Raw genomic sequence first — 19,347 nt, forward strand, 5'->3', positions numbered from 1 at the left:
CAGCCCCGTCCTCACTGTGGCTACACCTGCTCGAGGGCTTCCACGGGCACTAAGTGTTTTGCTATCGTGGTCCCAACCAAGAGGCCAGCGAGTCAAAAACAGTGCAGCTTTGGGAAGGTGGATGTCAGAGAAGGAGCCAACCCTCAGTGAGTGTGTGGGGCTCCTGCACACTCGCCCCACATCCCTGCTGCCCTGGCATCCCCAGTGTGGTAACGTCCATCGCACACTCATCCCCAGGGTCACCTGTGTGGAAGCCCCTAAGCCCACTGGCGGAGGGGCAGACAAGGCAGGCAGCTGAGTGTCTCCACCTGGATGGCGTTCCCGGGGGGTAGGTAACAGTGCAGGTGTCTGGAGGCACCTTGCCCCCTAGCTCTGCACCCTCCCACTCTGGACCAGACACCAAACCTTCACTGTAGTTCAGGTTCATGGGGACCCTGAGGCCACACTGCACAGTTGTCCCATGAGCTTTGTCTTGCTCGGAGGTTTAAAAAAAATATCAGAAAATCTCATATAAAAATATGGATTTCCATTTTTCCCTGAAAAGGTCAAAAGATCTAGCATTGGTGCCACATGTTGGCAGGCAGGGACCGCCAGTGTGAAGAGACCTGTGTCCCCGGGGCTGGGGCACCTGGCATGTGACACTGCCGCAGGAGCCAGCACCAGGTGCTTCACGTGAGCCATGTGGCTGTGACAGGTCCAGGAACGCCCCCTCCTCTTGGTGACTCCCAAGACCACTGGGTGACAGCGGTGCCACGTGGGAACTTCTCTGGGCAGCTCCACTGCGGCACCTGCCTGGATGCTGTGAGGACACGAGTCCTCTGAGGAAGAGTCGGCAACACCCAGGGAGTGGACACTGCGGCCAACACAAGCGGCAGCACCCTTCTCCAAACCAGGTTCTCATCTGCAAGAAATGGGCCGTGCCTCCACGGCAGCCCGCACGGCGGTGGCAGCCAGCAGGATGGGTTCTGAGCAGCAGACGCACGTCCCTAGACACCAGGTCACACCAGAGCAGCCACTCTGGGCACGGGGGTCTGCTCGTATGGAGGCTGTCACTTGCTGTCTGGATGTCAGGTGTCCCCAAAGCTCCTGCTGATGCAGGAAACTGCAGAGGTAAAGCGGCTGCACTGTGAAGGCTGTGACCCAAGAAGTCCAGCCCAGCCTGGAACCGCTGGCAACTGCAGACAGGTGGGGCGTGGCTGGGGGGGTCACTGGCCCCTCTGCTCCCAACCTGCCAAGAACCCAGCGGCTTTCCTCACTGGGCCCTTCCACCATGATGTCCCGCCTCTCCTGGGCCCAGCAGTGGAGTCAGCATCTATGGGCTGAGACCTCTGAAACTGCGAGCCCCAAACCAACCTTTCTTCTTCTAAGTTGTTCTTATCAGGTATTTTGGTCACAGCAACAAAAAGCTAACCACAGCCATCACCATGGAGGGTCATCTGTAGCCCTGCCTCAGGAGTGGTCACCAAGAATGGCTCATCTCTCCCTTAGAAAAGGTGGCCTGCCTTTTCTGGGCAGGGGAGACCAGCAGGACAGGCCACATAAAGCTCTGTGACCTCCCACTTCCTTTGGTGCCCGGGGCCAGGTCCTACCACCAGGACGAGATCTAAGGAGTGGGAGCCACAGAGCAGCGCGGGCGAAGCTCACCGCAGCGGGGAAGGGCTACGGAGGAACAAGTGCGGCCTCAGCACGTTCACTGGAAAGCCATCCTCGGTGGCAGAGACCGAGCGGCAGGTGTGGGGTGAGAGGACAGCTGTTAGACCCGAGCAGCAGCCGCCGCCCTCAAAACTCCCCGAGGTGCTTGGGCCAGGCAGCCCTGGGCCCGCCCTCACGGCCCCATGCCCCTCGCAGACATTACCTTGCCACACACCGGGCATCCGGAGGGCTCCTTCTTGTAGCGCACCAGGCTTTCCCCGCCAGCCTCCAAGTCCTCTCTCTTCACCCGCCGCACTCCTGAAATCCCCGAAACCCCCACCAGGCAGAGTGAGCACACAAGGAGTAGGTGGGGTGGAGCACGGCCGGCCCTCCCAGCTGGACAGCGGGCTGGAATGTCCTCAGAGGACGGACCAGCTGCCTACACACCGGGGCACCAGCAGCAAACAGCAGCTCCTGGGGAAGGAAGAGTGGTGTGCTGCCCTCGGGACTGGCAAGGGCCTCGCACCCAAGGCTGCAGAGCTTGGGCACCCAGCGCCGGGCCTCAGCACACAGCTGCGGTGCTCTTGTGCCAGCACCTGATCGAAAGCTCGAGGCCGAGCGAGTCCTGCAGATGGCTGTAAGCAGGCAGACTTTCATTTTTTTATTAAAAAGATACTAACTTTCATGTCTTCCAACTAAAATCAGTCAAATCAGGATCAGAATAAAAAGTCGGCAGGTAATAAAATCTCTGGTTTTAAGGAAAAGTTTTCAAGACCAGGGTTAAAACAGACTTTTTTGCCAGGTATGGTAGCACATGCCTGTTTATCTCAGCAATTTGGGAGGCCGAGGCAGGAGGATTTAAGTTTGAGGCCAGCCTTAGTAACTTAGTGAGGCCCTAGGCAACTTAGCAAGACCCTATCTCAAAATACAAAATTAAAAAAGGCTGGGGATGTAGCTCAATGGTAAAGCACACCGGATTCAATACCCAGTATTAAAGCATAAACAAAACAGACTTTCAGAGGAACTGTGACATTTAATTGAGGTCCCAGTATCTGGGCGGCTGGAGCAGGAGAGCAGCTGGAGCCCAGGGGTTCAAAACAACATGAAATTCAAGTCAGAGCTCATGTGAAACAGGTCATTTCTCAACCAGAGAGAAACACGTCCTTAGGTCCTCAGGTCTTGAGCCATGGGCAGAGCCAGCGCGTATGCATCAGGCAGAGTCCAGAAGGCTCCAGGGCACAAAGGTGCCACGCGGGGTCTGAGGCAGGGTGTGGTCTAGATGAAGGAAACACCACAGAATGGCCTCAAGGCCAAGAGCAGACGCCACAGAAACGGGGTCTGGGGGAGGTATGAGTTATGGCTGCAGCCCAGCCACCTGGACATGGGGACAAGGGGCCTCTGACAGGGACCACAGTGGCAGACAGCTGCCAGCACTTGCTCTGTGCTGTGCCGTGCTGGGAGCTGGTTGAGCAGGGTCTGGTGCAACCAGACATGGACCTGGGGAGGGGGGCCACGGTCCCCGCGGAGAGAGCCCGCGCAGCTGTGAAGCGCCCTGGAGGCCGGCTGCGGGTCTCTATGGAGCAGCGCAGGGAGGGCCTGCTGAAGACCCCGTGGGCTGCAGCCCAGCCTTGTTTGTAAGGGCCCGGGGCACACGAGGACACAGGCGAGTCACAGAGCACAGCAGCCGCGGTTTCACCCTGGCCCCCTCACGAGTGCGTGGCTGCGGTTCTCTGTGACGCTCCAAGCGTCAGTGAGCTCTGCTCACGAGGGCAGCTGCCCCAGGACTGCTGGAGCGGAAACAGTGAAAACACGCGACGTCCTGGGTCAGGCCTCGGAACCCTCGGGTCACCCCGGGGTCCCCCAACCAGCAGCAGCTGCGCGGCGCACAGGGCTCTTCCTAGGCCTGCGGCGGCTGGGCGACTGCTCGCCCCCAGCCCAGCTCCCTGGGTCCCATTCACCCTGCTGCTGCCTCCAGGGTCCAGACTGGCCCTGTGGACGGGCCCTGCTCTGGCTCTTCGAGCCCTCTGTGAGGACGGACAGCCCCAGGCCAGTTGTGCTGGTGACCACGAAGGCACAGAGCGTGAGGAACGAGGGACGGTTGTGGCCCCCCAACGGCGCCCAGCAGCTCTCTGTGCTGCACTCTGCTGAGAGCCCACCGTGCGCCTGACGCCCAGCTCCTCTGACCTGCTGCCCCACTGGAAGTAGTGTCACACAACATTATAAAAGCCTTTAAGGAAATTCTTCTACTGACCACTTGGCGTGAAACCCTACGCCCGAGGGTCCTCGGAGTCTCTCCCGGGCTCCTCCCGAGCGCTCACAACACCACCCCCACCCCTTGGGCGCTACGTGCTGGCCGGGCCTGGGGAGCCACGAGGCAGGCAGCGGGCATTTCTGGGCACTGCCTAACTGCTTCCCTGGAGGCGGCAGGACGCCGCCGTGGCCCCCAGCCCGCCCTTCGCGGGTGCCTGCGGCCCACCTTCCAGGTGCCGCCTCTGGTGGTCCAGCATGACGTCCTTGCGGTAGAACATCTTGCTGCAGACCTCGCAGGCGAACTTCTTGTCCCCGTGCTTCTTCTTGTGCTTGGAGAGGTTGCTGTTGGTGGAGAAGAATCTGAAACACATCTCACATTGGAACGTCTTGTCATCTGTCCAGAGAGCAAACACACACACAGGCTCCGGGTGAATAACTCCTGGCCAGGCTCAGCGTGTGTCTTGGTGCTAGAGAAGGGCAGGGCTGGGGCAGGAGCCTGCCAGCACGCGGGCCTCTCCACGCGGGGCACACGGTGAGCGCGTGCGCCCCATAGCCCTCCTCCTTCCCCAAACTCGAGACCCCCAGCCTGCGCCCTCAGCTCGTCCACCTGTACCACCCAGACCCCAGGGGGCTGTCCTCCCCCTCGAGGCTCAGCCCACCTGCCCCCCATGGCACCCTCCACAGGCTCCTTCCCCACCACACAGCGCCTCAGAGTTCTCCACTGTCCGCAAACTGCCTCCTAGTTCTAGGTCTCTCTTTAGTGGACAAATCACCCCAACACACACTCCCCACACTCTCCAAGCCCCCAGCGATACCCACACCCTGTGCCCTGGGTCCTAAATCTAGTCCCTTCTTGAAGGTAGCCCATCAAACAGCAGGTCCTACCCCTCAGCTCCTGAGTTGCTCCATGCCATCTCTGTCCCATGGCACCCTCCCTCCCTCCAAGTACAGGGCCCCGGCTCCTCTCAGCGAGCCCTGCAGAGCTGCCCTCCTCCCTATGCTGCGACGCAGTGGACCTGACGCAGGTACACAGGTGTGTGACACAGGGGTCATCTCCCTTGTCCAGAGTGACGCACCAGGCTCCAGCCCACTGACCAATTCCCACACAGTCTGTGTTGCCAGGCACGTCCCTGAGGCCCAGGAAGAGCCACTGTGCTCTGCTGCCCCCTGTGCTGGCCCTGCCTGCTGCACTGGAGCCACCATGGACCCAGGTGCTCTCAGGGATGACGTTTGAGCTGGGTCACCTGCCCTGGGCCCTGGGGATGCAGAGTGACACCCTGGCCTCTACCCACTAGATGCTGCATTCCCGCTGGCCCCAGGCGGCTGTGACGCCCGAGATGCCTCAGACACTGCCCCTGCCCCTGCAGTTGAGGCCTGCTGGCCAGGACGTCTTTAGCTTCACTCAGGTGGCTCCAGCGTGCACCTAGGGAGGGAAGACCACACGCACCCAGGGTCACGCAGCCTCACTCCCACCCCAGCAGGTAAAGGCACGAGGACAAGCCCTCTGGCTTGGGAGCCGAGGGGAGGGGGCAGTGGGGACAGCAGTGTCTCTGTGGGCTTCATGCCCAGCAGGACAGCCTGGCTGCAGGCCCTGCATGAGGCCTCCGCCACCCGGGCCAGGAGAAGCTGTCAGGAGGACACTACGCAGCCTCCCTTCCCCGCCATCACTTTCATGGTTAAGCTGGTCCCTCTCGAGGCGATGCGCGGTTTCTTTGTGGCCCAGTATTGGAAAGCTTTGCCCCCTTCAGGGCCTGCTACGCGTGCACACTCATGCACCCCCTGCAGGATGCGTGTGCCTGTGACATGCAGCATTTTCACCATCGTTTCCAAGGGTGCTCCGAGTTCTACCTGGTTCATCTACCGCGACTCCGCGATACCTGGCACTGCAGGTGACTCAGCAATGCACTCCTCAGTGGTGCAAGTTACCTTCCACTCACTTCCTAAATGTGCATCCTCAGGATGGGTCCGCTGGGGACCCGCTGCTGTGAGACTTTGTGAGTCACATTTGTAGGTTGTTCCATTAAATTACCAAAGACCCCCCCACACCTGAGCCTGCTGAGCAGCCCAGGGGAGCCTTCTTCATGACAAGTGCTGAGCAGCCCAGGTAAGCCTCTTTCAGCAGAGGGCTCACTAATCTGGGGGCCTGGCACCCTGGGACACAACAGTGCTGCGCTGGGCTACAGCATTCTCTGTCCCAGCTTTGGAAAGAGACCCCCACTTCAAACCATCCCCTGAGCCCACAGTGGCCTGTGCTCAGTGAGGGCAGAGCTGGGGCAGAGCCGTCTGGACTCTGCCTCCTGACCCCCACACATGGAACCCAGACAGGCTCCGTGTCCCAATAACCATCCCTGCCCCAGCGACCCCACTGCCAGGGAAGTCCACGCTTATGAGGTAATAAATGCAGCACAGAGGACAACGCCTGGGGCCCGGGAAGGGTGCACTGAGGGGACGTGGACTGCTAGGAGCCACCCTCTCAGAGAATGAGGGTCCCCCTGTGCCTGAGGACAGGACGTGCTCCTCTGCTGCTCCCTAGCACCCTCTTCAGGTCAAAGACAGCAGTGAACACAGAGAAGACAGCAACACCAGTCACAGCACAGGGACACAGGGACCCAGGGGACCCAGGAGGACACAAAGGTGGGCCTGCTGGGCAGCTTGTGAAAAGCCTGCCAACCACGTCTTCAGACTTTCCCTCACTGGACAAATCTGAACTCAATGGTGGGAGGACGTGCGTTCCCCTAGGGCAGCACCCCAGAAGGCCAAGGGCACAAGTCGTGCAGATGAGCAGACCACAGGCGGCCTTCCATTTCAGCCTTGGCTCGAACCTTGGAAACAGAGCCTCCAAGGAGGAGAGCTGCCCGCTGCCCACCTGCCCTGCCCTTTCTACACAGCCCACAGAGACAAGGTCGGGCTCAGCGGAACTCTGAGCTGGCAGGTATCTGCTACTGTTCTGGTCACCTTGCTTCACTCGGGTGCACAAAAACAGTTAGAAGAGGACAGCGTCTCTTTCCTAGGCCTGACTGGCCAGTAGCAGAGTGAGACTGGCTTGTCTGCCTGCCCGGTGCGTGCAGAGCAGGGACATGAGGCTGAGGCCTGCCAGGCCCTGGGCACACCTGAGAAGGGGGCTTTGAGTCAGGAAGCAGCACGCTGGACGTTCACCCGGAAGCTTCTGGAGGCTGCACCTGCCCCAGACAAGAATGCTCCAGGTGCGAAGGCCCAGAGAACGCGGCCCCGCTGCCCTGCTCAGCCTGACGCAGCAAGGAAGGCGTCCTGGGCCCAGGCAGAGGGGACAGGCCACGGTCTCAAAGCAGAGTCTTCAAAACAGAAGAAACACACAGACAGACAAATGGGGAAGAGTGGCAGACACAGGAAGGACAGCCCGGCTGGGCAGCAGGGGCAACAGGGCTCAGAGACACGGCGGCTGGCCAGCACCCCGGCGAGGGCTCAAACGGAGGCGCGGACGGACAGCACGACCAACAAGAACAGGTGGGGTTGAGGGCTAACCTGGTAGGTCTCTAAGCCGATTGCCACTGGTCCCCCCCTCTCCCGGGTTTGCTATGAGTCCTAGAGAGAGGGAGAACACAAAGCAACAGTGACCCTCCCTCCAGCTCCCTCTGGTCTGCCCACTACTTGGGCCTCCACTGGGGCAACTGGGAGAAGCAGGGCTCCCCCACCCAGTGGGGTGCAGCCAGGCAGGACAGGTGCCTGCTGGCCCTGTAGCGTGCTTCCCTCCTCACGGACATGCCTCTACGTTCACGCTTCATGGCTGCTGTGAGCACAGCCTGAGGTGTCCCGCCAGGGAGGCCGCCTCCCCAGCACAGGCTCCGCGGAGCACAGAGCTTCCAGCCTCTCACGACAATTACGCGGTTTCACTCTCCTTTTGGGGACTGGTAGACAGAGCAGGCTCAGAACCAAGTGATCTGGCAGGGAGGCAGCAAAGCCCTCTGCTGGGTGCCAGCAGGGACACAGGCGAGACAACGGGTGGAAAACTGTCCCACAGGCGCAGGGCCCTCTCTTCCCAAGCCCTGTCCCCACCTTCTCGTTTCTCTCGGGGGCCCTGCTCCACAGTGGCCTTAGACAGGGGTCCCAGGAGCACAGGAAAGGACACACATCCTCTCTGGCACGAGCACTTCTGACCTATCTCCAGAGTAAGTGGCGACTGCACCCAGGCAGAAGGAGCGGGAGGTCCAGCTGGCTGCTCGCTGCTCAGCACGGCCTCGCTTCTGAGGCTCAGCCTCTGCCCTGCTGAGCACGGGCCACATGGGATGGGACAGCCCTGCGCAGCCTCACCTGTCCGGCAGTTGTGAAACTCCAGCGCGCTCTCCATGCGGAAGGTCTTCCCACAGGTGCCACAGCGGTACCGGTACTCGCCGTCCACCTGGTTGAGGAGACAAGTCAGAAAGGGAGGCCCGCACGTGGGGCCAGACCACTCCCTCCTGGGCTGGCTATGCCACAGCCCTTCTCTCCTACTCCACCTAGGGGCTGTCCAGCTGCCCTAGAGGGAGAACCATGCTGGGAAACCAAACTCCAAGCACCCACCACTCCTCCCCATGCCCCGCCGACATCTACCAGGCTGGGCAGCTGGTGGAGGCCAGGGCCGGAGGACAGGGTGCAGCAGGACTCCAGGAGGCTCAGCTCCTTACAGCCTGTTCCCCAGGCTACCAGTCCACCCACCTCGTTCCTGCTGTGCTTGTAGGAGACGTGCTGCTTCAGGCTCTCCTTGCGGCTGAACAGCTTTGCACATTCTTCACACTTAAACAGCTTGTCACCTGAGGAACCGAAGGAACCAGGTCACTGCTTCAGGCACTCACCAGGCAGGCCGCCCGCTCTGCTGACGGCCCAGGTGCGTGGGAAGCTCAGTGGCCCTGTGCGGCGGGACGCGGCCTGGCACTCACCGTGGGAGCGCACGTGCCTGCTCAGGTTGCTGCTGTTCTGGAAGACCTTGCTGCAGATGCCACACTGGTGCACCCGCTTGTGCTCCCCCAGCTGCCTCGCCAGCTTCCGCCGGATGCCGTGTCTGCTGGACAGAACCAGGCTCCTCTTGAGGGCGATGGTGCTGCTCTGATGGTGTGTGAACCTGCCCAGTCGAGACAGGTGGAGACTCAGCGCTCAGAGAGCACGAGTCCAGGTTGCCGTCACCTTGGAGGGGCCTCCCACCAACACCTGCCCGAGACCGAGACTGCCAGAGAGGAGGGCAGGGCCGCGCCACTGCAGCTCCAGGCAGCTCACAGGCAAGGCCTGGACCTCAGGCAGCACCGCCAGGTGCCCTGTGACAGACACACTTCCATCAGACAGCCCGGAGCTCGGGTGGAGCCTGGACTGTACCACCTGTGTTCCAGTGTCCCTCTTGGTCCTAGTCACAGGAGCCAGAGACGCAGAGATGGAGTGAGGCACTCCTCATTGGGGTGCTCTCATGCCTTACAGAGGAGGCGTGCCAACATGCGACATCATGGACAGACCTGCAGAACAGCAGGCTAGGTCCAGGGGACGACCACAGCAGGCTACTTATGTGGACCGGGGCACTGCGGGTGCCAGCAGCAGGGGAGACGGGAGTCACGTTGGATGGGGTCAGGGTTTCGTTGTGGGGGACAGGAGGTTCTGTAGATGGATGGCGGTGATGGCCACAGAACACCTGCACCTCCAGCTGAGCACTTAAAACGGCCAGAGGGGTGCGTTTCATGTCACGTGCACTTTGTCACCACAAAAAAAGCCTCAACTTCCCACAGTGGATGACCAGTAAGCTCCTGAGCTCCAGAACATTCTGATGCTTCCCAGGCATGCAGGGCTCTGAGGGCAGCTCGTGCCCACTCATGGGGCTCCCTGGGCGGGTAGCCACGGGGCGCTCCCCGCGAGGCTGCAGCGTCCAGGCAGGACTTACTTTGGCACCGTGCTGCCGTCGTGTGTGTGAGGAGCCAGCTTTCCCAAAACCAGCTCCACCATCCGCTCATCTGGAGTTGCGCTCACAGGCTCGTCTGGCGGGACCTCGGTGATGATCTCAGCCACTTGCTCTGTGCAAAGGGGACATGACAAGCCATGTCATTCCCTGGACGGGGACAAAGCCCGTCTATTCCAGGAGCGTGTGTTCTTTATGACAGCAGAGGGCTATAATGGTGGACCCATTTGTTGAACTTCAGAAAGGAAGAGAAGTAGGCTCACTCGGAGCCCCACGCTTGTGCCTTCCCAGTACAGAGAGACAGAACAGCTCCTGGACCCAGGGAGCTTCGTCATGGTGGCTCTGTTTTAAAGCTACATCGCTGTAACGTTACTTGCCTCTCCAACACATTCTGTACAGGTAATGGAATCTTTTAATTTATAAGCTAGTTCAGACAAATGTAGAACTTTTGGAATTAGATACACCACCTTGAGAATGTTCAAAAAGCAAGTAACCATTCTGCGAAAGAGTCAAATGTCAAATGCCCACAGTGACAGGCCCAGGCCAGGACAGGATGGATGAAACCTGGAAAGACCACGGCCACGTGCCGGCACACCTCTCCAGCCACGAGTGACACACCAGTGGCACACCCCTCTGCCCCTTCCCATCTTCTCCACCCGCCCGGGACAGCAAACTGTTCCTCCTCTGTCACTTCCCAACCAGCTGGGCCGGGCGGGGAGGACAGGGAGAGTGAAGACCACTCGCAGAGCTCCTCCAACTCCAGGACTTTCCTCGTTCACAAGAAACCCCAGGGCCGCCCAGAGAGTCAGAAGAAAGTCCAGTCCAGTGGTGTGGGTGGGAGGGGCTGGCCTCTGACCACATGCCCTGTCCTCAGGCATGAGGCCACTGGGGCTCTGCTGCAGCCAGCAGCTCGGGCAGAGGCCACGCGAGGACTGCAGGGCCGAGCTCTGTGGAGGCTGCACACACAGGAAGTGAGGCCCGCACGATGAGCTCCACCAGGGCCGGCCCCAGAGGCCACGCACAGGAGTGGGTGAGCAAACTGTGGGCATCTGCACAATGGGCCAGATGCTGGCAGTGCTCAGGAGACGGACACTGACAGACCTGATGGACAAGCCTCACGCCTGGACGCTCCTGTGAGAAGCTGGGAGTCCTGGCACGGGCAGCCTAATCCATGCCCAAGACCACAGGGGAGTGCTGGGAGGTGGGAGTGTCCTCTGTCCTGATGGCAGGACGGGTCACACGGTATGCTGGGTTGTCAGGCTCCATAACCCTTTTGTGTACGATGTGTCACGGGGAAACTGCATTTCACAGGGCTGAGGGGTCGGGGCGGGCTCCCACATGGCCTCTGTGTGGAGGGGAACAGGTGAGTGGTCCCAGGCCACCCGTCAGCCAGCATGGCTCTCACCTGCTGGCTCTTTGTCCTCCACGATGACCAGAGGCTGCTCCGGCTTTGATGCTTTGGATTTTCTCCCCCTTCGAGGCTTTTTCTTCTGCTCTTTGGTGGCCCTGCTCTGGACGCTGGCACTCTCCGGCACTGCAGGGGGCTGCACCCGGGGCGGCTGAGGCTCCTTCTCTGGGGCTGCCTCATGATGGCTGCCGGCAGGAAGGCCTTTCGCTTGCTCCAGGTGGCCCAGGAGATGCTCTGCAGGAGGGAGCAGCAGTTAGGAGCAGTGTGCCCGCCCTGCCCCGTCCTGTTCCCACAGTGGGCCCTCGGCACGGGAAACGAAGACCACACGCCACTGCACCCAACACAGCCAGGCCAAGCCTCCCTTCTCCGACGTGCCCGCGGCCGGAGCTTTTCAGACTCAGGAGGACTGTGGACTTGGGATTTCAGAACTTCACAGCCTTTCAGATTTTGGATTTTCAGAGGAGGGATGCCCAATTTGTAAATCACGTGAGGAAGGCAGGGCAGGTTCACCACAAAGGCAGCTTTGCACACCATGAAAGCACACGCAGACACCAGCACAGAACACACGCACAGGGCGCCCTCTCTGTGATGCAATTACAGGTGACACCTCTAAGCTCATTTTTATTTTCTATTTATTTTAGTTTTATTTTCTTATTTTTATTTTTAGTTTTCCTGCAGTGAATAAGTGGTACTTACTAAAAAGGTAGCATCTGAAGAAGACGATTAAGAAAAACTCAACCCATAATAAAATTTTCTTTAAAAACACTACATCAAAGCAAAAGGGCTTTGCTCTGTTTTCAACTTGGGAAAGCCTGGGAGACTGCAGTGGGCAGATCACAGAGAGCACAGGAAACGGCAGGCAGGAATGGCACTCAAGGCCAAGGCGGCCACCACGGCAAATGGAAGGCAAGTGGCTCAGAGGAGCTGAGCTGCCGGGCACAGAAAGGAGGAGGAGGGAGTGGCCAGGGGACGAGGGGACCGGGCACATGCAGAATGGAGGCCCCTCTGCAAACTCGTGCCAAAGATCAGTTCTTCCCATGGAAAACCTGAACTATTCACCATGGGCACAGGCTCAAGAGGCTATTTCTCCTCGTTGGTTCAGTATTTAGAGGAACCTTGCAGGAGAAGCAGCCCCCAAACCCAGGTCCAGTATAGGAAAGACAACAAGAAAGACACAGCCAATGTCACACAGCCAACCAGCAGGACAAGTGGTCGACGCGCCCACCTGACTGAAAACACGGGGAGGCAGGTGCCCAGCAAGGGAAACGAGGCCTCTGCCCAACACACAGAGGGAGCTGACAGCCAGAGCGTGGGCACACGCTGAATCAGAGGCAAGCCGGGCTGTGGCCGTGGGACAGGCTCTTAGTGCACTCAGGGCCCAGGGGCTGGGAGACGCGAACTCAGGTCCATAAGGCAGGCACTATGGCACACCTATGATCTCAGTGATTCAGGAGGCTGAGGCAGGAGGATCATGGGTTCAAAGCCAACCTTAGCAACTTAGTGAGGCCCTAAGCAATTCAGTGAGACCGTATCTTTAGATAAAATATGAAAAAAGGCTGAGGATGAAGCTCATTGTTAAGCACCTATGAGTTCCACATGGACTGGGAGACACAGGCTCAGTTGGCAGAGGGCCGGGGGCTGGGAGATGAGGGCTTCCTCTCCCCCTTGCACCCAGGTGTGGCAGGCATTTGTGACAACTTCTGGCCATCTGTCAGACACCTTTCCTGTGCTCTGCGACATCTCCCCATCTGTGCCCCACCTTCCCAGGAACCCCCTCCCGGACCTCTGCAGGTCTGCGGCCTGGCTCTGGGGCAGTGAGGAAGCAGCAGCCCCGGGATGTGTTTCCTGGCAGGTCGGAGCAGGCGTCTGCTGTCCAGGCTGCAGAGTTTGGCTGGAGCTCAGTGCCAGTGTGGGTGGCGGCGCCTGAGCCCAGGGGTCTGCTGCAACAGCCCTGCGGCGGGCGTCGCTCCTTCTCACCCCTCCTGGGGATCCTGCTGCCTTAACGGCCTGGACCTGCCCCTTCCCATTCAAGCACCAGCAAGCGAGGTCTGTTGCTGGAGCAGCAGCCAGTGGGAAGGTGTCCTCCTGTCTGGACAGAGGCCCTCTTTTTCCAGTGGTCCATCCTCCAGCTTCCGGGGGTAAATGACATAGGGGTTCAAATTGAAACCCCTGCCCCGTGTGAAAATGCCCTTGTTCAAACCTAACCTGTAAGCAACACCTGGCTGGGAAAGTGTTTTCATCTGGGGCAAAGCAGGGTGACGCCATTTGGATTCTGTGTCATGTGTCATTTGCCCTCTCTGTCTCTCTCTTAGGCTCTTCTTCTAATCTCAAGTTTTCATTCATCAGGTGCCGCTGGCTCCTCCAGCGTGGAACCCAGTCCTCAGGCTCTGGGCATGTCCTCTGCCCTCCCCTTCCCCTGACCGCCCCTGGCCATGCAGGGTGGCTCAGGGTCCTCCAGCCTTCTCACCTCTTCTCCAGGGCATGCTGTCTTCATGCCCTTCCTCCTGGAAGACTCCCCCATGCTGTCCTCTGCGACCACAGCTGTTCTCTCCTGTCACCCTGCTGTCCTGAAGTCTGAGACAGCATGCTGCCCTGGCTTCCAGGTGCAGTGTCTGCCACTCACCGACTGCTACCTCTTGGGGTTCTGGACTTGGCTTGGTTTTCAGTTTCCTCAGAACAAGCCATTTTAAAGGGTGGTTTGGGGGTCTTCTCTTGCACTGGACTTTCTTCAATGTCCACAACACTCATGTTCCAGATGGGTGCATGGGGGCGTGGCTGGGCTTCCCTGCAGGATGGTTGGGGTGAGTGGCCATGTTGTGGGGGACAGCCATCTCTTCTTTCGGATTGGCCAGTTTCTCCCTAGGGATTCCCTCCCTGGAATGAACCCTGACCGCCCCTGTTCTGGGAGAAGGATTCTATTTTGGAGAAAGACATGAGGGAGAAGGGAAAGGGTCTCACATTTCAGGACTGAGACTTGCCGAGTCCCCGGGGCTCAGTTCTACTCCTGGTGTCCCCAGTCTTGTGTTCCTCTGTGCTGGCCCCTCCTGAAGGGGGACCCTTGGCCTTCTGCTGGGCCGACAGGGCAGTGATGCAGCTGAGGAATGGGGCAGCGAGCCAAGGCCTGAGCACGCCAGGCAGACTCCCAGCGACTGCCCTGTCCTCTCCTCCAGGCACGTGGCACTCCCAGCTGCCCACACTTCTGGAGCGCTGTGGCAGGAGTGGATGTGCTTCCTGGGTCCTGGCCAGTGTCAGTGGCTCCTGCTGGCTTGGTAGACGTCACCGTCCCACCTGCTGGCTTCCAGGCTGGCCTGCTGCCTCACGCTCCCCACTCTGTATAGACCCGTCATTCCCACAGGATTCCAGAGGGCACTCAATTAGTGCACCCACCGGTGCTCCCCACCCAGCCAGGGCCTCGGTGGACTCCTGAGGCATGAGCAGGCTCTGTGGCACCCAGGACAGCTGGCCCCTCAGGGAAAAGGACGAGAGCATCTACTTCCCCAGTTAACAACTGCCCCTGGGTCCTGGCCCTCTGCACAGTGGCCTGCAGCGCACAAGCCAACTGCCTGAAGTCACGCTTCCTCCAAGTTCAGCGAAGGAGAAACACAGAAGTTCAAGTTCAAAGTTGGTTTGGAAGTTAACCAAGCTCCAGGGCCCTGAAGCTGTAAAATTGAGCCTCCTCATGTCAGACAGGTGAGCCTCCCAGACACTGCCCCGCGGAAGGCAGCTTTGGCACGGTGTGGCCATGCGCCATGTGGCACCGTGGAGTCCTCGTGCAGCACTGCTGGTGCAAATGCATGGTCCATCCTCTGCAGACTGGCTCACCACAGGCTTGGACCTGTCCTCAGTGCCAGTCCACGGTGACACAGGGCCCTCCACCCTCAGCTCCTGGGCCATCAGGTTGTCCACAGGACACCCCAAGAGAGGCTGCAGCAGAAAGGAAAGCCTGTGATCCTGTGGGGGGTTCTGTAGGGTAGGCTGAGGTCAGCAGGGGCCAGGGGCAGGCTGGGCTGCCGCACGACCTGGCAGGTCATTGTCCACTCTGGCCTCAGTATGCTCATCTCAAATGGGTGCCGAGCCATTCAGAGGCTGTTGGAGACCTCAGTCAATGCGTGCTGGTAGAACTCTACCGCCAAAGTGGGGGCATAAAACAAGAAGTGCTCATGAACCGAGTGACCACATTCCACTCAGGTGCGCTGCCCCTGCTTGTTAGAGTCCCTGCAGCTGGACCTTGTCCATCTCAGATGGCACTCCTAGGAAGCTCAGAAGCAGCTCGCTGCTCCCACCTTGCAACAAACACAGAGGCTTCTCACTGCCCGAGTGTGCGATACACCCTGGCCAGGGTTAGAAGGCCATCCCAGGACACAGGACCAGGGCACCAAAGCCAGCAGCATCTGTCTCTAAGAGATGGCCACTAAAGAGTGGCCCCTTCCGGTCTGGGAGGAAGCCCCTCACAGGTTCCAGCACGTCCCAACCGCAGGTGATGGAGCAGGGGTCATCCTGCACCCCCAGTCCAGCAGCTGCCTGGGCCACGTCCTCACAATCACCTCCGAGGCCCCGCCTCTGAGCACGTCCCACAGAGAATACAAGGTCCTGAGAGTCCCCAGGAGGCAAGAGGAAAAGTCCTCCCCAAGCAGAAGAGTGAAGACGACCCTGCGCAAGCCCAGCCATCCTGTGGACAGGGCTCTAACCCATCCTGTCCCCGGCCGGCCACTAGACGGGTAAGGCAGCCTGAGCAGACAAGCACCCTGCAGAGGAAGCAGCAGAGCAGGGGCAGCAGGGGGGCCCATGCCCACCTCAAGCCCCTCAGCAGGCGGCTGTGTGGCCATGACAGAGGAGGGAACACGGGGCAGACAGGACAGAGCTGGGACAGGCTGGGAGCCACGGGGAAGAGGTAGTGTGCATGGGGGGGGGGGTGAGGCGGCCCCCCCACTGGCGGCCGTCCCCCACCCGCCAGCGGCTGCCCTTACCGTTGAGGAGCTGCAGCTCGAGGAAGGCGCTGGAGCACACCTTGCAAGCCCACGGGCTGCGCTCCGACTCCACGGGGCCGCTGTGCTCGGGGGTGCCTGCAGCTGAGACAGAGGAGCAGAGGTGAGCGGCCAGGGTCCACGGAGCCCCAGCTGGGAGAACAGACCCTGGCGGGTGACAATGACAGTGACGTGCCAGCAGCAGCAGCCCAGGCTGCAGTCTCAAGTCTCAGCTTCGTGCACACAGACCCTGTTTCACAGGTGAGGAACCAGAGAGCAGAGGCGGTGTCACAGCCACCCTCTGCAGGGGCCAAAGCCGGTGGGACCAGGCGCACCCCTTATAAGGCCTCAGGAAGAAAGTGAGCAGTGGGTGCACTTGCGTCCCAGCTCCCCAGAATGGGGCACTCTCAGGGCAGCCCCAGGACAACCACAGGCCTCTCCTGACTCCTCTGCCGTGTGCCAGGCCACATTCCACGAAACCTTTGCCACGCCAGCCAGCAGGACACACAGCCGTCCCCAGCCAGCAGGACACAATACTGTCCCATGTGGCTGCTTATGTCACGCCATGGCTGTGCTAAAAAAGACCATTCTCAAGTGAGACTCCCTTCACTTTAGAGTAAGAAGGAGAGTCGGCGTCCACCCCTGGCGGGCAGCCACTCCTCACGATGACAACAGGTACCCTGAGCTCCCTTGGGCAGGGGTCCTGAGAGCCGTAGGAGACCACTGCTTTGCAGGTCAGAATGTCCAATTCCCATAATCTCACACGGTCTCTTAAAGTTACATGACGAGGTCCCACGCCCACAATGTGGGGAGGACAACCTGGAATCCCACCCACCCTGCTTCTGGGGTGGAGATGCGCCAGACCTGACCAGCACCACAACCGTGGATCTGCTTCTCCAGCAGACACACGGGGCAGACAGGGCACTTGCATGGCACCTGCCGAGTCTTTCCTTGCACATACAAACTTGTACACACACCTGTGTACCTATGCTTCTATGCACAACACTAAAACATGCTTGTGTATGCACCAACACACAGACACACACCTAAGCACCCCTGCACACCTAAGATGCACACACCTAGGCACCTACACACAAAGACACGCTCATGCCTAGGCACCCCTGCACAGATGTGCACATGTCTGTGTACCACGCACACCTAAGATGCACCCACACTAAGACACATGCCTAGGCATGGCACTCACACCTGCACACATGTGCACGTGCACACACACAGTCCCCGAGGCAGGGTGCAGGCTGCTACTTGGGGCAGAGCAGCAAGACTGCAGCTGGATTTGGGGTTCCGGTAGGGGTTCCTTTACCTATTACACTGACCTTGAGCCCGTTCCTGAACCACTCTGACCTCAGGGATAAATTCCCCACACAGCACTGGGGGGATAAGTCACCATGGGAGGCCAAGCGCATGGCCATTGTCCCCTATCCTATCCTATCCAAGAGCCCCAATTTACCTGGAGGGGCTGAGGTGGCACTCCTCACCAGCAAGAATCCCAAGGAGCGGAAGCTTCCACCTGCCTGTCACCTGAGCTCAGCAAGCAGGTCCACAGACCCACTGTGTAGGCCTCGCTGTGTGTGCTACCCTCTGTCCACCCACCTGCCTGGCCCGCCCCACCCACAGGAGCTGGGAGACGGTCACGGGACCCACCGTGGACGCTGGAGCAGGCCTGCTTCAGCATGGGCTTGTCCATCTTCTTGGCGTAGAAGGCCGCATACCACACGCGCAACTCAGCGCCAGCAGGGATGTCCCGCGAGGTGGTGAAGTACACATCACTGCCGTGCTGGAAGGCCGTCAGGTTCTGGTGCCCGGGCTCCACTGCTGGCCGCACCAGCATCATCCAGTTGCAGTCATCCTCGTTGGAGGTGTCGAAGCACACAGGGTGGCCGTCCTGCTGGAACACCTGGGGTGCGGCCAGGAGCGGGGTCTCAGGGGCCCGCCTGGTGCATCGTGCCCAAGGCCTAGGGGCCCCACGGGACCTGTGCAGGGACCTAGGTGTGCAGTCAAAGGGAGACCGCGTGGAAGGGGCGGATGGGCGGCCATAGGCAAAGGAAGCAGGAGACACAGTGGGCGGCCCCTGTGTCATCAGGATACCCGAGTTATACCCGTGACCCGAGGGGACCTCCTGCTCAGGGCCCGGGTCTGAAAGAGCCCACAGCCTGGTGAGCAGATGCAGGCCGGGCAGGGGAACCCACGTGCTCTGGTTCCAGTCAATCCCACAGGGGCAGGGCCCCTACGTTCTAGTTGACCATGGTCCCTCACTGAGGGAGACCCCGCCCCTCGCCTGAGCTTTTCCTGCAAATCCATACAACATCCCCCGGCTGTTTCCAAGGTCTGGAATCACTGGACTCAGCAGCCCCCGCTGGCCGTGCCCTCAGGAACGGTCACAAGCCCTCCATCCTGAAACTCCTGCAGCAGCTTCACCTTCAGGGGAAACGCGGATTCCTTCTCCCACTTGGCCACCCTCCTGGACTCGAAGGGGCCAAACTGTGTCCGCTTGACCAGCTGCGTGACGGCGAACACGCCTTCCGCCCCATCTTCCAGACGTCGGATCTCCAGGTTGGAAGGCAGGGAAGACCTGGAAGTGAGAGGACATGACTCCTGGGAGGCTCTGCCTACCTGCCCCCTGGGCAGCAGCAGAGCTCAGGGGACTGGGAGCTCCTCCCTGACCACCACCAGGTGCTGAGGTGACTCTCCAGATAGCAGCAGGAGAGCTCTCCTCAGCTGCTCCACAGCACGCGGCCAGATCATAATGACCCCCAGGCCTGGTCACCCAGAGACCACCTCCAGGCCAGGCAGATGTGCCTGTGCCCACGATGTTTACCAAAGGACATGGTTAAGAACCCCACAAAAGACAGGGAGCCCAATTAAGATGGGTTGTTGCCTTCAAGGGCGGGAGGAAGAACTTAAAGGGGTCGGGCATGCCAAGGACCAGAATAGGGTACCAAGAGGTCGGGCCGCTGTCTCACTGAAGATGTGGCCTTTTTCCCACCATGTTTTTTACTGGTGCATCATAGCTGTACGAGGTGGCGGGATCTGCTGTTACGCATGGGTACATGCACACCACAGAACAGTACTCTTCCTGAGCACTGAAGTGGCCTTTTCAATTAACCGAGAAGGTCAAGGGCAGGGCTGGAGGAGAAGAGCACATGAACTGGGGCTTTGGCATGGGACAAGGGTTGGACCAAGAT

General features: G+C 59.9%; 1 protein-coding gene across 8 annotated transcripts in view; it reads right to left on the bottom strand.

Annotated features, from left to right (window-relative positions):
• Prdm15 (PR/SET domain 15) overlaps positions 1–19,347 on the bottom strand; it is a 45,691-nt gene that overhangs the window by 15,850 nt on the left and 10,494 nt on the right. For 6 of the 8 annotated variants that reach the window (XM_046438921.1, XM_046438922.1, XM_046438920.2 and 3 more), the window contains 11 exons: positions 18,581–18,734; positions 17,807–18,059; positions 16,148–16,249; positions 11,178–11,414; positions 9,758–9,887; positions 8,775–8,956; positions 8,554–8,648; positions 8,170–8,257; positions 7,384–7,443; positions 4,109–4,276; positions 1,856–1,950 (listed from right to left, as the gene is read on the bottom strand). In XM_046438921.1, coding sequence (XP_046294877.1) covers positions 1,856–1,950; positions 4,109–4,276; positions 7,384–7,443; positions 8,170–8,257; positions 8,554–8,648; positions 8,775–8,956; positions 9,758–9,887; positions 11,178–11,414; positions 16,148–16,249; positions 17,807–18,059; positions 18,581–18,734 — 1,564 coding nt within the window. The remainder of the gene's footprint in view (positions 1–1,855; positions 1,951–4,108; positions 4,277–7,383; positions 7,444–8,169; positions 8,258–8,553; positions 8,649–8,774; positions 8,957–9,757; positions 9,888–11,177; positions 11,415–16,147; positions 16,250–17,806; positions 18,060–18,580; positions 18,735–19,347) is intronic. The other 2 variants (XM_058577241.1, XM_046438925.2) reach the window with 1 other exon arrangement.

Source organism: Marmota monax, unplaced genomic scaffold (assembly GCF_021218885.2).
Source record: "Marmota monax isolate L192 unplaced genomic scaffold, Marmota_monax_Labrador192_F-V1.1 WCK01_AAM20220418_F8-fsc00125, whole genome shotgun sequence".
NCBI classification, from domain to species: Eukaryota; Metazoa; Chordata; class Mammalia; order Rodentia; family Sciuridae; genus Marmota; species Marmota monax.